The sequence below is a fragment of the Terrapene carolina genome, unplaced genomic scaffold, assembly GCF_002925995.2.
Source record: "Terrapene carolina triunguis isolate 2854851 unplaced genomic scaffold, T_m_triunguis-2.0 Scaffold103, whole genome shotgun sequence".
NCBI classification, from domain to species: Eukaryota; Metazoa; Chordata; order Testudines; family Emydidae; genus Terrapene; species Terrapene triunguis.
The window spans coordinates 987,775-1,006,023 of NW_020664454.1; the positions used below are offsets into that span (position 1 = coordinate 987,775).

Sequence of the window (18,249 nt, forward strand, 5' to 3'; positions counted from 1 at the left end):
ATGTACTTTATTTAGGTCCCTTTTGCAGAACAACCCCCATAGGAGGGGGAAAATTACTGTAAAGACTCACCTCATAGGGTATGTTTACACTGCAAATGAAGGTGTTGATTGTAGCCTGGGTAGGCACACCCATGCTAGCTTTGATCTAGGTAGCATGAATAACAATAATAGTGTAAAAAGCAACAGAGGGTCCTGTGGCACTAACTTCTGTTAGTCTTAAAGGTGCCACAGGACTCTCTGTTGCTTTTTACAGATTCAGACTAACATGGCTACCCCTCTGATACTTGACACAATAATAGTGTAGGTGTTCAGCACAGGCCAGCAACCCAAGTACGTACCCAGGCTCCCCAGTGAGCATGTACTCAGGTGGCTAGCCTGTGCTGAACCCTGTGATACAATGATTCAAGCCCATTGGGGAGCCTGGGTATGCACTTGCATTGCTAGCCTGTGCTGCCACAGTTATACTACCGTTGTTACCTGTGCTAGCTAGATTAAAGCAATGGTATGGCTTACCATGCTACAGTCGCATCCACACTCGCCGTATAGACACACCCAGAGTTGGAGCTGCATTTTTCACTTCCAAGGGCAGAGACCTGAGACCACGAGTTGTTACAGCTGCCTATAAAACTCTGCTAGAGGGAGTGCAAAGCACAAGCCCACACTCCTCTCTCTACCTCCCTAGGGTCTCCTACCCCATGAGCGCAAGGTTATTTCCTCAGGGGTGTTGCACGCTCTCATAGCGAAGTAGAAGTACAGAATGGAGTTAGTACTGCTTTTAGTAGTATTAGCCCCATGCAGATTTCCAAGCTCGAATATGCCATAGAGAGTGGCTTCTTCCTTATTCCACTCCCTCTTGCCCTGCAATGCCACTCAGCCTTGTGATATGTCAGATATTGGAAGCAGTGGGGCTACTCATGGTAGTTTTCCCCCCCCCAAACACCAGGATTCAAAAAGGGATTGGACATTTATAAAGATAACAAGAATATCCAGAGTTGTTATGATTCATAACAACAGTTTTGGAAGGGATGTTAAACCTCATGTTTCAAGATCTAAGCCTATCTCTAGCTATTAGAGAGTAGGATGAGACCTAATGTGGGGGACAGATTGCCTTACATTTGCCTTCTTGTAGGGTCTTACAACTTTATCTGAAGCATCTCGTGTTGGCCATAATTGGAGAGCGAATGCTAGACAAAGAGGACCTGGGGTCTGATCCAGTCTGGCAATTCCTGTGTTCTGAGTATTGGAATTTTTAAGTATTCTTTATTGAAATTATGTTGGAGATTTGTTTTTTAGTGTTTTTCAGTTGTATTGCAAATCCTCCTAGGGAAATGGTTACTCTGTATGTCAGCCTTTGAGTGAATTCCTTAAATCTAGAGCTGATAAAAAATCAGAACTTCTGTCCTGGGGCAAGTTCTCAGATTTCAAAATATGGCTTTGTCTTGATTTGGGATGGAAAGTCGAAATCTTAGAATTTTCTTGCAAAATGAAAATATTTTATTTTTACCTTATTGAAATGTTTAATTGTATTGGAAATGATAAATTCAAAATGAAGCACTTCTACCTTATTGAAATGAAACATTTTGATAATTTCCTGTTGAAAATTTTGATGAAATTGATATGTTATGGCAAAATGTTTTAATTTCACTGAATCAGCATTTTCTAACAGAAATGTTTTCAGCCAGTTTATTTAAATCTAACATTTCCACAGAAAAATTAGTGAAGAAATATGTGAAGTTTTATATTGTGAAGAGTGACCTCCAGGAGGAATTTTGGAAATTATTGTTGCAGTCATTGGAATAGTAATAAACATCTTACTATTGGGATGCTTTATAGATCCTGGCTTCATAAAGCAACATTTTGGCCAGATCCTCCATGAATTTACATCTGGATTACATGCCTGCAAATTTGCCTTGGCATTAGGATAATGTGGCAGATTATAATCCACAATAAATTTAATAAAATTTGTTACTAGGCTCAGCTATATGAACCTTCTTGTAGCTGTTTTTTAAAATAAATAAATCTTCATATAGCAGGTGAATCTAGAATACGTAGTATCCCAAGGGAGTAAGTGAATTGGATTATTTTTTATGACTCCTGATTGCTAAGAAAGTAATTCCCTGATATTGGAAGACTAAGAATGATCCATCTGTGAAAGATAATTATGTCTTATTACAGACATGGTAACGAAAGCATAATACCAAATGCATTTTCTTTAGATCAGAGGACGGGGCAGAAGATTTTTGGGGCGGAGTATAGGAATCATGTAAAAATTTTTAGAGGAAAAATAACCACTTAAATAAGAAAAACAAATCGATAAATAATAACACTAAATAAGGGATGTCATAAATTGCCACGGTGTATGAAAATTGAGGGAGGAAATAAGACAAAGAAGTAATCTGCAACTAGTCAGAGGCGTGTTTTCTGTACAAAGTATACATTTTACTTCCTAAGACTCTGGCTTTTGTGTGTTTGTCTTGTGAGGGGAAGAAATTGTTTATAGGATTTCCAATTGTAACATCACATATCAAGTTTTCCTTTAACTATATGTGCTATATCTTTTAAGCATCAGTAAAGAAATAATGTTTAAATAAAATTATTTAAATACTGAAATGCCACAACAGCATCGTTTGACTATCTCATTGCTGTCTAGAATTAGGCAAATGACAAAACTGGAAAAAAAGAGGCTAAACACATGCTACAGTTCAACCCCGATCATTGTCTTTTGCAGACAAGCCAACGTTTTATGCAGTCTTTGCTTTTTTTATATAACAATTACAACATTTGTTTCTTGAACGCAGGCCCCTCCATATTCAGTCCTTTTTCCTTCCTCTGTCATCTTTTTCTTCCATCACCTCATTGTCTCCATTTGCCTTCTGTCTGAGTCTCAAGGTCTCACCTTTCCATGTCTTCCTCCTTTTCTAGCTCTTGGTTAAAGTTAATGGAAAGACTCTCATTGACTTCAGTGGGCTTTGGATCAGGCCCTAAATTTTCACTTCTGGGCTAGTATAGTGCATCTTCCACAAGATTAGTGCTTTTATATGCACCTACTCCAGCAAGCTCCTCACCAAACTGGAGGACCATCTGTGGAAGTGGGCTGGGCGGGGTTCAATAGGGCATCTTCTGGTCAACAGCTGCTAAGGGACTCCACAAGACTCTGTCCCAGAAAAGAGCTCCAGGGCATCTCTCAGGAGTGTGAGGGGATTTTGGAAGAGTGAAGAGCATGTGCCATTTGCGCCACAAACTGTGGCTCCAGTGACCACCAGATGTGCATGAGTTTTTATAGTAGTTCTATGCTTTAATAGCATAAGATTTGTCCCTGTCTAGCAAGGCTTTTTCTCCTATCTTGTGAGTATTTACTGTATAATTGTTCTGTCGTTTTTTCCTCTTTATTTTTTTATCCTTCTCCAATCACACTTCATTTAAGACCACTAGAATTGGTTGCATAGCCGTTACCTTGTGGGCACCAACTGATTTCTAACCATGAGGGAGCTGAAGGTAGTAGCTTGAGTATTTGGTCAAAGCAAGGTGGGGAGCTGGGCTTCTCCTCCCTAGAAGACGCTCGGAGGAAGCTACCATACACCAGTTTGGGTATGGGGAGAACCAAAAGACCTGGGTGACAACAACCTTAGTTACAAATCCTTTCAAGGGCTTTTTTTTTTTTTTTTTTTTTTGCTTTCATCTTAATAGACATGAAACAGCTTTTGTGCAGGAGGGGAAATTCTTTACATTTTGAATTGTGAATCCCTGAAGAAAATTCTTAGATCTTAAACCCAGGAAGGACCATTCTGACCATCTTGTCTGACCTCCTGCATAACACAAGCCAGAGAAATCACCTAATAATCCCCGCACTGAGCCCAATGGCTTGTGGGTGAAAGTAAAAAATGATTTGAAGATCATTTTAATTTTTGTAAATGCAGAAAGAAAACACAGGATGATGCATTTAATCAATTTTACAGTATAGAAAATGTGCAACTTCTGCTACTCTTTCAACTGTAAAGTAGAGTTCAAAAAATTCCTTCATTAAAGCTTTAGGTATTATGCTGTTGTAAGAACAAAACAGGATACAGGCTCAGTACTTCTCTCAGAATTAGAAGCCAGTTAATTCCAAAATTTCTTGATTGTAGTACTGCTGCATGCACTTAATGAGGGACTGGTAATTGTCAGTATTTTGTTAAAGTGAAGACACATGACTCTTCTTTAGCAAAATCTGAAGCATGCATATAACCTCTTAATAACTGCGGCAGTGGTAAGGCACAACCAGGAAATTGTTAGTCGGTAAATGTAAGACGGTGGGATTTAAAAAAAACCAAGGATAACAAAATTGTATGTCTTTAACTAGAGAGAGCACTGGAAGAGCTGCTTAGAGGAAATCGCATCTCATTGATGAAACACATGGCGCAGTACTTCCCACAGTTGGAAGACTATGGTATTTATTAACAGTGACCTAGATTGGAGGAGATAATAAAAGCTGTTGCTGCGAAGAACAGATTGACTGACTGCCATTCTGATCTGGATAATAAACAGCTGAAATATGGACAGTGTATGAAAGTTTACTAACACAGCTTTACACAAAGACCTACGGTTTGAGCGAGAAGGAGGCATTACTGCAGTGAACTCATTTTGAACTATACTTTAGTTTGGAATTTACAGATGTTTACATTCAGCCATTTGATTTTACATAGACATCTATTGTTTTATTTGAGCGTGTATCAAATCAGGAGGATATGGCCTATCTATATTTTTAAGTAAATTAATATGTAAACCTGTCCAAAAATAGATGTTTGTTTAAAATGTTGCTCACTGGGATAGCCTCATGAGGTACACATCTTTTTTCCATTAAAGTTCTGGTAGGAAATGGTCCTTTTACTTTTACAGTAGAACCTTAGAGTTATGAACATCTCGGGAATGGAGGTGGTTCGTAACTCTGAAATGTTTGTAACTCTGAACAAAACGTTATGGTTGTTCTTTCAAAAGTTTTCAACTGAACATTGACTTAATACAGCTCTGCAACTTTACTATGCAGAAGAAAAATGCTGCTTTCCCTTTATTTTTTTTTAGTAGTTTACGATTAACACAGTACTGTACAGTATTTGCTTTTTTCTTTTTTGTCTCTGCTGCTGCCTGATTGCATATTTCTGGTTCCAAATGAGGTTTGTGGTTGACTGGTCAGTTTGTAACTTTATTGTTTGTAACTCTGAGGTTCTACTGTAGCTTACTTCACTGCAGTCCACACAGTACCATTTGGGCCACTCCATCTAAAATAGATGACACATCTGTTGTTCATTAGCATGGATTTTTATGGGATTAAAACTTGCTTAATTCCTAATAATGTGGGTTCTCTCTGGTCTTCTGTGAAGTTTTCTTTGTTTTGAGAGCTACTATTATGGGTAGGACCCTACCAAATTCATGGCTATGAAACTTGCGTCACGGACCATGAAATCTGGTCTCCCCCCATAAAATCTGGTCTTTTGTGTGCTTTTACCCGATACTATACAGATTTCTCTGGGAGGAGACCAGCGTTTCTCAAATTGGGGGTCCTAACCCAAAAGGGAGTTGCAGGAGGGTCACAAGATTATTTTAGGGGGATCGCAGTATTGCCACCCTTACATCTGTGCTGCCTTCAGAGCTGGGCAGCTGGAGAGCGGTGGCTGTTGGCCGGGCACCAAGCTCTGAAGGCAGGGCCCCACCAGCAGCAGTGCAGAAGTAAGGGTGGCAACACCATGCCATGCCATGCTTACTTCTGCGCTGCTGCCTTTACAGCTGGGTGGCCGGAGAGTGGCATCTGCTGACTGAGGGTACAGCTCTGCAGGCAGCAGCGCAGAAGTAAGGGGGCAATATCATACCATGCCATCCTTACTTCTGTGCTGCTCTCTGCCTTCAGAGCTGGGATCCCAGCCAGCAGCCTCTGTTCTTCAGCAGCCCAGCTCAGAAGGCAGTGCCACCGCCAGCAGCAGCATAGACGTAAAGGTAGTAGTACCGCAAACCCCCCTACAATAACCTTATAACCCCACCACAGCTCCTTTTTGGGTCAGGACCCCTACAATTACAACATCGTGAAATTTCAGATTTAAATAGCTGAAATCATGAAATTTACGATTTTTAAAATCCTATGACTGTGAAATTGACCAAAATGGACCTTGAATTTGGTAGGGCCCTAATTACGGGTTAATCGTTTGTCATTTGTCTAGTAAAGTAGCTCTTAGTGCATCTTGCAGGATGTATTATATTCTTTTAACTTTTAGATAAAATATATAAACCCAAATTCTTGGGGGGGGGGGGGGGGGGAGCCAGGCACTCTGACAATTGGTTTCATTATCCTTATTGCTTTAAGTGCTGTTGAACTGAAAATATTAAGGAAACAATGTGAAAATATTAAATGAAAATATCCCCTCCACTTGTGTTAGTGGAATGGAACTGGTGAAAAATTCTATTCCAAGAATGACCTGTCATCCAATCAGCCATTCGCTTATTTTCATCTCTTCTTTTTGCTTTCCCTTAACTAGGAAAGGTAAATTAAAGTTCCTTTGGGCTTCAAAGTTTTCCGAGGATGTTGTTTTAACAGGCATCATGACTTTGTAGAGATTCTTTTTTGTTTGCATGTTTTACTTACTCATTAGAGTTTCTAGGGGAGGAGCAAGGAACTTTATATTTTTAAATCAGTTTGGCCGACTTTGAACAGCTATCCTTGCATGTTATATAATTCTCATACAGATTTGAAGAGCTCATTAAAGAAAAAAACCCTGACACACTTCAGGAATATTAAATCACTTCAGATAGTGCATAGAATGTAATGTTATTGAAGCATTTCAAAATGTTAAAAGAGCTTAGATTTAAAAGTGCAAGTGGCTTCAGAGCCTTTGCTGTGAAAAGTGATTTAAACTGTCAAATTTATTCCAAGTTTTGAAGAGCTTTTATCTCCTAAATTGCAAAGAACTGAATTTCTTAATAATTACAAGTTTGTTTGCACTGCGTACTCAGAACTCTGGACTAGATGCTTCTTTCTGCTATGCAAAGGGGAGCGAACACACACCATTCATGAAGTATCAGGGGGTAGCCGTGTTAGTCTGTATCCACAAAAACAACAAGGAGTCTGGTGGCACCTTAAAGACTAACAGATTTACTTGGGCATAAGTGTTCGTGGGTAAAACAGTCTTTAAGGTGCCACCAAACTCTTTACCATTCATGAAGAAATGTGTCCGAGGAACTCATAAGAAGGAAAAGGAAGGTATGGAGCCTCTTGCCAGGTAACCACTGGCAGCCTTCTTCTGTGGTGACAACCTGGGAAAGTGACCAGCCAGGAGGGCGAGGTAGTGCTATGGAGTAGTCACTCTTCACAGCATGCTCACATAATAACCAGCCATAACTTCGGCAGCAAATCGCTGGTGTTCATTGCTGTCCCTCTGCAGCTTTACTCCACCAGAAAAGTGCAAGGAGTCAACAGCAGCATAGTGACTGAGAAAGATGGACATCCTGCTAAGGGGACATGTAGTACCTCATTAGGAGAGCAGTGGGGGCAGATATTCCAAGGGGAAGGCCTGGCAGGGGGAGCAGACATTCCACTGGAGACCTGTTTTATGAGGAGCCAGGATTCCAAATGGCTCTTTGCATTCTTCATGGCTCAGTAGCTAAGCTACCCGTTCCTTCTTTGCATTCATTAATGCCCCACCCACACCATCTGGACCGACTTTTGCAGTAACTTCTCCAATAAGATGTATTTTTGCATAAGTCGAGGAGTAAGCATAACATTTTAAAAACTAAAGGTGTATTCTGTTTATGCTTCTAAACTGTTTAAACTTAAATGATAGGTTGCTCTGTTTTCTTTTTAGCAGGCATTGCATTACAGAAATTCCAAAACTGTGTCCTGTATAAAGTTTTTGGGGGGAGAAGGGGAAGTCGTATTTAGAGAGGAAGGAATGTCTATGCTGCAGTTAAAAAACCTTCGTCTGGCTCTAGGACCCCAGGCTCTAGCCCGAGCTTGAACGTCTACACCACAATTAAACAGCTCCTTAGTCTGAGCCCTTTGAGCTCTAGTCAGCTGGCACAAGCCAGCCACAGGTATTGTGACAGTGTACCCCATAAGGCTTTATGGGGAGGGGGTGCTTATAAATGTATGTATGACATAACTGGAATATGTTTTGTGCTGCCTGTGCCAGGTAACATATCTCCGTAAAGGTTATGGTCTACTATATCTATTCATCCTATTTGTACATATATATATCATTTTCTACTTGAGGTTAAGAATATGGGCTGTATGCTTGCTTGGTTTCTAAGTAAGCTTTGGGAGGCATTTGGTCAGCTTCTTTAGGAAGGAATTCGCCAGGTTAAGTACCTGATCAGGGAACAATGCATCTTGGAATGCTCCAATCCACATAAGAAGTCTTCCTGGAGACATGCAAGATTCCATGTGGGCAATGGCTTCAGCCTGTAAAGACTGAGTCATGCAGGGACATGTGACTTGCCCAGGTGACTCCAGAACTCCATCTTGGAGCTGGACTTTGCATAGGAGGGAGGAGGGGGGTCTCCTCCCACAAGAGAGAGTCTATTTAACCCTGGGGGAGACCCCTCCATTTTGTCTTCAGCTGGCTAAAGAAGGAGCCTCTCCACCCCCCCAGGATGCTTGAAGGAAACCGAAACAAAAGACAGTAACTACAGGTGTTGTGAGAGATTGCTGGACCCAGGCTAAAGGGAGATTAGCCTGTGAAAGGGAGCATTCTGGAACTGGTGAGGAACTTATCTGTATTTAGTTTGATTAGGCATAGATTTGCGCATTTTATTTTATTTTGCTTGTGACTTACTTTGTTCTGTCTGTTACTACTTGGAACCACTTAAATCCTACTGTCTGTATTTAATAAAATCACTTTTTATTTAGTAATTTACTCAGAGTATGTATTAATACCTGGGGGAGCAAACAGCTGTGCATATCTCTCTATCAGTGTTATAGAGGGCGAACAACTTATGAGTTTGCCCTGCATAAGCTTTATGCAGGGTAAAACGGATTTATCTGGGTTTAGACCCCATTGGGAGTTGGGCATCTGAGTGCTAAAGACAAGCACACTCCTGTGAGCTGTTTTTGGGTAACCTTGCAGCTTTGGGACAAGTGATTCAGACCCTTGGTCTGTGTTAGAGCCAGACAGGAGTGTCTGACTCAGCAAGACGGGGTGCTGGAGTCCTGAACTGGCAGGGAAAACAGAAGCAGGGGTAGTCGTGGCACATCGGGTGGCAGCTCCCAAGGGGGTTTCTGTGATCCAACCCGTCACAGGTATGTCTTCAGTGCAGACATACCTGAAGGACTGTCTTGTCATTAAGACACTGGACAGAGACTGGTTTCAAATCTTGGCTTTGCAACAGACTTCCTGTGTGGCCTTGGACAAGTTGCTCATCTCTCTGTGCCTCAGTTCCCCATCTGTAACATAGCACAATAATTCTTCCTGTCTGCCAGCCTTTATTTGTCATGTCTATTCAGACTATAAACTCTTCAGAGCAGGGACTGTCTCGTTATGTGTTGGTACAACACAATGGAACACCTAGCAGAAATGAGACCCTGGTCATGGATAAGGCCTACAGATACTGTTGTAATACAAATGCTGAATAATGTTACAAATTGTTTAATGCAACGAATAAACTGACAGTTTATCCAAGGAGTATGTGACTATATGCAATATAGTGCTTGTAATGTTACAGAAATACAGATCATTACGTTTTCTAAAAAGCTATCATAATTCTATACATATAGTAATTAAGACCCTGATGTTTATTTTCTGGCCTTTGATTTATGAAAACATTCTGATATTAAAAGTTAATGGAGGTGGGCACAAACTGCAAGGTTCAGTTACAGAAGTGGAGTCAAATTTTCCCCAAGGTTTGGGTATGATCTGAACCAGAGTTTAGCTTCAGTCTCATCTCTAAAAGTTTAATCTCGAACTATTGAATTGTCAGTCCTATCTCAGGGCCAGGTTATGCCAACTTTATTCCAGTTGAATTGTTCCTTAATCCATCAGTAGCTCTGCTGAAGAAAATTGGGTCATTGACAAAGTGAGGTACTACTCAGTCTGAGGATGGGTGGCACAATATAGCCCATATTTTTCACCTGATTATGTCTACATTAACAGAATCCTTAAGGCTTGTTTGAAAGAAAAGGTATATAGAAAATTCATATGGAATCTTCCATGTATTTTGAGAACATACTTTATTACAAACATTTACTAAGGTACTGTGAATGGGAATGTATTTTGTTTTATGGTAATGTTATTCCCTTTACGTGCATAACCCCTTTTAGTTCTCCATGACTTTTCCAATCCAAACAATCCAAAATGGACCCCTCAGTATCCCCTGCCCATTCATTCTGGGGAACCAATAGTTTCTCTCAACTGCTGCTGCTTCTCAGATTGCCACAATTGTTGTTTCTCCTTCTCCAGCTAGGGAAAGCAGTCCAGCAGCTGCTGTAAAATAGCCTGCAGAAAACACTTACTTAGCTAGCTAGCAAATGTTGCTCAACCTTTGGTCCCTATTTGTGTCCCTCCATGACCCACTTAAATTCCACCAACTCAGTCAGTCACCTCACAGCTGCTGCCAAAACACTGATCTAGCCTGCTGATCAACCCAGTCACATTGTTGACTGAATACCATAATATGTACACATTTTAGCGAGGCAGCGCGGTCTAATGCAGGGTTCTCAATCAGGGGGTTGTGATGAACAGTTCCAGCAGGGTCACAACCACCCTCCCTTTCTCTATGGCTAAAAGGGCATGGGGTCCTGAAACTCTTTTCTCTTGCAGTGTGGTATCATAGTGTGAAAAAGGTTCAGAATGGCAGAGCTAGTGGGCTAAGAGACTGCTGGTGGGAGGAATCTGAGCTCAGGTCCCCTTAATCACCAGCCACATTAGTTGGTCAGGTGCAAGTGGTGAATAAGGGACTCCATGAAAAGAGGTGAAGTAATTTACTCCTTCCCCAGGACAAGCGAGGAGCAGAGGAGGAGTTGTGAATCTGAGGCTAGGTCTACACTACCCGCCTGAATCGGCGGGTAGAAATCAACCTCTCGGGGATCGAATTATCGCGTCTCGTCGGGACGCGACAATCGATCCCCAAATCGATGCTCTTACTCCACCAGCGGAGGTGGGAGTAAGCGCCGTCGACAGGAAGCCGCGGAGGTCGATTTTGCCACCGTCCTTACAGCGGGGTAAGTCGGCTGCGATACGTCGAATTTGCGTATCTTAAATCGACCCCCCCCCCCGTATTGAAGACGTAGCCTGAGTCTCATGATTCATTCTCTGGGTTGCTCCTGGAGCAGCTGAATTACACACCACGCCTAACTGAGAGCAGGTTGTATTCTCTCTGCCCCATCTGAGATAATATTATCTCATTTGAATTATTAGGGTAAATAATTAGTTAGTGATTGCAAAGTGCTTTGAAGGGAAAATTGCTATCTGAGTTCTAAGAATTATCATGATTTTCTTTTAAATAAAACTTAGAAAAACAGATTCTGCTACACTGGGTAGCACCTTATTTGAAAAGTCTCAGCGGGACTACCAGTGGAATAAGATACTACTCAACATGAGTAAGTGTATAAGAATCTGGCCCATCAGGTTTATTTTTCTGTATATGCTCAAGAAAATAAGGGCATAGGTAGGACCTCACAAAAAGATAAAACTCAAAACTTAGTATTTATACACTCAATCAAGTAATACATTTTATCTTGGAAACATGAAATTTTAAAACTAACATTCATGTGGGTTAGTTAGCTGTGACTTCTCCCCATATCTCCCGGATCCTACTGTCCTCCTATAGACCCAGAAAGCATTTTAGATTCCTTTGACAACTTTTTTCTCTTTTTTAACTCAGAAAATGACGGTTAGTGTTTGTTTGTTTGTTTGCAGCACTCAAAAGGAGTGAATGAGATGAGCTATCTGGGTTATAGTATCTGAAGGGCTAAGTTATTCTCTTGGAGAGCCATTCTAAATGAGCCTGACCGAGACACTGGATCTGTGTGAAGAAGACTAAGGATATAATAGGATGTCAACTGAGACAGAACTTCCAGTGGCTGTTAAAACCAGCGCAAAGAAAGACTCCAAAAAGAAAGGTAGTAAGTCCGATTCTCTTTATATTTAATGAAACACTGGTTTTCTTTTACACTTTAATGTATCAAAAGCATGCCCAATCCTGTGCTCCTTGTGCAGGTCAAACTGGTGTTAACTTCAATAGAGTTTTGTCTGCTTAGGAAGCATCAGATCTGGTTCTTTCTGTATTCAAAAAAATATCACTTTTAAAACAAATAAGATGCAGAAACACCCTAAGTTATTGCATTATGCTTTATTAGTTTTCTACTTTATAAGCGTGTTGTATTTGTTTTGTTGTGCAAAATAGATAATCTAAATTCTTTACTTCAAAAGTATTGGTTTAGCCACTTTTAGCAAAAACTGTTTTTATTTTGTTAGATATTTTTTTGTTGGCAAATAATTCTACTAAATGTTTTGTTTGTGTCATCTTGAACTGAACAAAAGAGGTTAAATGCCCTACTCAGCCTCATAGTTTGAATCTTATGCAAGGATCTGCATAAAAGACAACAGGATTCTTAAGGGAGACTTACTCCACTAAGCCTTCTTTTGGGGTAGACTTCCTACTACTGGGACCTGACCCTCAAAATCCCAGCTAGATTTGGAAGTCCATTAAGCACTTTTAATTATATGCTTAGGAAGAGAAAAGATAAATTAGAAACGTTTTGTTATGAGAACTCTTGAGCTATTGGTCTAAATGCATGAAACGAGATTATTAATTTAACAGACAAACATTAAACATCGTGGTTTAGCTTTGGACAGATAATATTGGAGCTTTGTGGTAGCTGAGAAGGCATTATGTAGATCAGAGGTTCCCAAACTTTTATTTGCTATGCCTGCCTTTGGAGAGTCATATCCCATGTGTGCCTCCCCTGCCCCCCAGCCCTGTCTCCAAGCCCTCTGCTTGGCTCCCTCCAGCTTCCTTGCTCTCACTCTGCCAGCTGACTGCTCCATCAAGTAGCCCTAGCCAGCTACTTTCTCCCCTGCCGCATCGCGATCCCTACCAGGCAGCACCCCGTTGACTCTACTCACTGGCTCCAGCTGCTTCCTCCACGCTGCTGCTGCCTGGACCGCCTGGACCCTGCTCCCTGTGCCGCTGCCTGTTGCCACTGGCCCAGAGTCTGGGACACGTGCAGACAGGGGTGGGGTCCTGGCGGTAACAGATACTGTGGGAGCTGGCTTGCTCTCCAGTCCCCCCTCTGGGACCTCCCCTTGTGTGCCGGCTGCTGGACCACTGTGCACAACCCACTGCTGGAAACCTAAGATGTCAATGTAAAGAGGTCCCCTCCTTTGCCAAGATGTACAGCTGAAAGTAGAGCCGGTCAAATTATTCATAACCAACAATACTTATTTTCTCTTGGCAATTAATTCCACATCTCCTAATCTCTTTGTTTAATATTCACCAAATATGGTTCAGGCAAACACAAATTTCGGCAGATTGGTTGTTTACACACTGTGATTACTCTATGTGTGGTTTGTGATTGGTAATTTAAGTCACATGGCATTGCGTCTGCTCCATGAATGAATTAGTGAAACTTTTGAAAATAACAAATAATTCGCTTAGGGATTGAGTTTTAGATGAGTAATTTGTGCTAAAATTCATGCAACTTTCCAGATTCACAAACATCGTCACAAATCTTCAGGAGCTGAATACTTTGTAGACGTATCCCCACGAATGCAAATGAACAGGACTCACTGCCATTACTGATGCGAATATTCACAAAATATGTTGTATATTATGTGACCAGCTCTAGCAGGAGTCTCCCTTCTCTCCGTCATGGAGAAGTGGCTGAAAAGTGATCAGTGTACAGCAGTAAAACATCTCCAGAATTAATCATTTTCTGTATTGAATGTATAAGTCTGACTGCTTTGAATAACAGCCAACAAGCTGCCGGGGTCACAGTAGAATAGGTTTTTTGGACAGGCTATGTATAAAATTCAGGTAATGTATTACCTGTTCTAATCCTAGGTCGTGAAAGTGAGAAGAAACTTGATTTGTTCATTACTTTTCATTGGTTCATGTCACACCATGTATATCTCAGCAAATGAGCCCTAACCTAGAACAGTGTGATATGATGGACATTTGGAAAAAATTGTGTTTTTCAGGTTCATTAACTGACATCAGAGGGGAAGTAGCAAGTGCACAACCTGAAGTTATGTTTGTAGACACTGAGTTCAGTTATCCAATGGAAATGACTATTCCCAAGAAATAAGTCTTTGCTTTATAAAGACTCCAGTGAGTCTGTGTTTATTGTTTTATGACAGCTGCTTCCATTTAAAAGCAGAGATGTGCATCTTTCACAATATAATCTGATATTCTAATGCATACAAGACAACCTACAGTATTGCGTTGAGCAAATATGTACCTGTAAACTCCAGATCTTTACAGGACAGACTTTCCATAGGTGTGTTGCGCATTTAAAATCTATATTGACTGAAAGAGAATAAGCATGGGTTTGGAAATAGGGCATAGGGGCTAAGTTGTCTTTCCAGTTGTACCATAGGTTATCTCTGTGTTTTTAGCTACACCACTGAATCTATCTTTGGCTCAGTCTCCCAATCTCTATAAAAGTGATCATATTTCTGGATTTCAAAGGAGTATTGTGAAGCATAATTCATTAATGTTTGTAAGACACATGGAGATCCTCAGGTGGAAAGTGCTACAGCAGTGCAAAATATTGTCATTAAGGAGGTGGAAAAAAATGAAAACATGGTTATTAAGTTGATATTGCCAACCCATTTGGGGTGTTGCATAGCTGTTTTCTGCAAATTGATTGAATAACATGAATTCCAAAATTAGAATTTGAATAGCAATTTTATGTATATTATATATATTTTAATCAGATGAGGTACATGCTGACCACCTAAATCAGAGTGCCTCCTTAGCACTTTTTGAGTTTCTCAGAAATGTGGATGTTTCAGAACTAGTGTTTTTTTTTATGATTTCCAGTAGGGAAAAAACATAAATAAAACTGAGTATGGATTTAAATCAGGGATCTCAAACTCAAATGACCGTGAGGGCTACATGAGGACTGGTACATTGGCCCGACGGCCGCATCACTGACCACCCCCCCGCCATCCCCCCGGCCCCGCCCCTGCCTCGCCTCTTCCCATCCCTTCCCCGCCCCCATTCCAACCCCTTCCCCAAATCCCCGCCCCTGCCACGCCTCTTCTCTGCCTCCTCCCCTGAGCGTGTGGCTCCCCGCTCCTTCCCCCTTCCTCCGGGAAAGTGCTGGAGGTAGGCAGAGGAGCGGGGACGCGGTACGCTGGGGGGTGAGGGGGCGGCGGGTGAGGGGAGCTTGGCGGCCGCAGGAAATAACTCGGGGCGAGGGGGGACACGGGGAGCTTGGCGGGCTGCAGCAAATAACTCCGCGGGCCCGTGTGTTTGAGACCCCTGATTTAAATGCTCTGACTGTGATTGATACTGGTAATGACTTGAATGGCGATAATAAGTTGACAGCTTAGTTTTTAATTTGACTTACATACTGGACAAAAAAGTTACTATAAATAGCTGGTATTAGCAGTAGGCTGATTATGCCAATCCAAGAGATTCTACAATGTTATTCTGATGTATAGAGCTAGTTGAAATTTTTCGACTAAACAATTTTCATGCTGAAAAATGAAGTTTCATCAAAAAACGAAATGAGAATGTCATTTAAAATTAAACTTGTTTATGAAAAAGTTTGAAATGAAACATAATGAAAATGTGAGGAATCTCTAACAAATTACTTTTTTTGCCTTATTGCCTCCTACAAGGTGATCCTGGACAAAGGGTGCTAGTGATTTGTAAAGAGGCATATAAAATGCAAGTACAATTTATTGTCTTGGGCTTGCAGTACAGTTTATCATGGGCTTACTCGTTTGCAGGAGTTCATGGTGCCCACATTCTGCAATGCATCGACGGCCTATTCCATGTATGCACTTACGGTGCTATAAAAAGAATTTATTAATAATAGTATTGAAAGGTTTTAAATAACATAGGACTAGTCTAGCTCAGAAACTGCCTGCTGCCCTCTGTTTATATCACGGCAACTGAGATCTGTAGGATTGGCCATGTTGATTCTCCCTGAATATACTGGGAGGGCTCAGTTGTGGGCCCAGTTGTGGGCCCACATTTGAGCAAAAGCACAGGAGTGGTACCCTGCAGGGCTAAGTTAAGCCTTTAGTGTTACTTTTTGCATAGTGCCCCTCAGATTTTAGCAGTGGCCCTGGTTTCTGCCAGAACTTTCAATTCAGTGATTGTTGTTGCTCTTAATATTATGTATTAGCTGTATTACAGTAGTGCCAGGAAGCCAAACCCTCTTCTTTCTAGTACTGTATGCACCCATAGTGACAAATAGTCCATACGTAAAGAGCTGACAATCAAAACAGTCTAGACAGCCAGCCATGCTGACACCACTTTCATTTGTTCCTTTACAAACAAAAAACCCTTTAATTTTTATGGCTATTTTAGCTTTGAATATCAACAGGATTTGATGTTAGTTTAGTCAGGTGGCTGATAGAGATGTGTGGTTTAAATTTGTGACACTCGTTATTGTGCTGAATCTGCAGCGGCGGATCATGTTAGGGATATTGCTGCAAAGAAGCCTTAAGATTAGTTAATGGTTGGAAAAGGTTTCTGAGTGCCGTTCACTGTTGAGATCTCTTAACCTTTCTTTAATGCCTTCAGCTATATCTCCACGTGTTTTCATTTGAATAATCTGCCTTAGATATAAAACAAAGTGCCGCTTTGCATCTCTACAGGGCCTTTTAGGTTTTATTTGTCTGCTTCTGGTTATTAAAGCAATATAGACACTGTCAGGTCAAATTTATATTCCGTGGCTCTGGCTGGTGAGTAGAAAAAGGCAAATCATTAGGAAGAAAAGATCCACTGTACACCCTCAACTACACTCTGTACATAGAGACCATGACAATGGTCCTGGTGCTAAGGTCACTGAAGTCCATTTGAAGGGTCCCATTGACTTCTGTGGGGTAGGCAGTAGGTCAAATGCGTCTAAATTTTGCTATTGGGATATTCTCCTCAGAGTATTAGCCAGAACTGTAAGCCACAGTGTTACCTCTCTGCCTCAGCAAGAAATAACTTTATTGGAGCTTAAATCTCATGTCTGCTCCCTGCCACACCAGTCTGGTCACCTCACCAGCAAACTCCTCAAGACTCTGCCAGTCTTAACCTTGCTTTGCAAGTAACAATCAGTGAACTCTAGTTCCTGAGTTCCCCAGAGATATTTCTGGGCTGCGTCCAGTCCCCCTCACTGGACACGCCCAGAAATTATTAAGTTTGCAGCCTCCAAAGAGACAGAGTACACACATCAGCCTGATAGGTTAGCTAAGGACTCAGTCTTAACTTCAATTTAGCAGCACCGAGATGGCGTATCATAAAACTAAGTATAAGATTATTGATAAAGAACATAGATTTAAATGAAACTAAGCAAGAAGACACCAAAAATGGTCACAAACGAAACAAAATAAAACACGCTTTCTAGTGTCCCAGACTTAACTTTAGCAGGATGCAATCTGTGTTTTCTCACTTACATCAAGCTAACAGCCTCTCCAGCTCTTCCAGTAGGAGGATCCAATGTTCACAGAATCAAAGAGTGCCGTCCCCTTTATTCCCTAAGTGATGTCTTTTTGCTCCTTTTATATTTCCCCAAGTCCATAGTTTTTGTCTCAAGAACCATAAAGATCTCTTGGGGATGTGTCCCCCTGGTGTGTCCCCCTAGTATGCTCACTAGGATATTCCCTCCATTACTTGTTAGCTAGATTTCTTTGTTTACCTTAGATGTAAATGTATTTTCATTGTCCTCTGCCTGTAATCAAGCCAGGCAGACAGATGAATCCACATTCCTTTGTCTAGGGCAGGCTTGTTTATTCACTGCCTCCGAAAAATATGTTAACATATTTCCAGCACACAATCCTTGCATACATCGCACAGTGATATTCATGACCAGTGTCTCACCAGTTTTTATATGATATTTTACTTGATTCACTTTTATAGTGCAATAATATTGTATACAGTCAGTTGATTCAGTTGTGGTTCTGACCCACTGTTTTCCCCGTGGGGTGTTTGGACCTTGATTGTTACAGTTACAGGAATTTCTTAATAAATTCAGCTTCTAAATTGATCTTTTTTTTACCTTGCTGGGAGATGGGGAGTGGAAGGTTGCGATCTGCAGGGCTTAGGTGGAGAAAGATATAGGCA

The 18,249-nt window shown here is 41.2% G+C and overlaps 1 protein-coding gene across 2 annotated transcripts in view; it reads left to right on the plus strand.

Annotated features, from left to right (window-relative positions):
- Positions 1 to 18,249, plus strand: part of LOC112120565 (disabled homolog 1) — a 258,238-nt gene that overhangs the window by 69,237 nt on the left and 170,752 nt on the right. For both annotated transcript variants that reach the window (XM_024219691.2, XM_024219692.2), the window contains exon 3: positions 11,874 to 12,076. In XM_024219691.2, coding sequence (XP_024075459.1) covers positions 12,010 to 12,076 — 67 coding nt within the window. In that variant the 5' untranslated portion in view covers positions 11,874 to 12,009. The remainder of the gene's footprint in view (positions 1 to 11,873; positions 12,077 to 18,249) is intronic.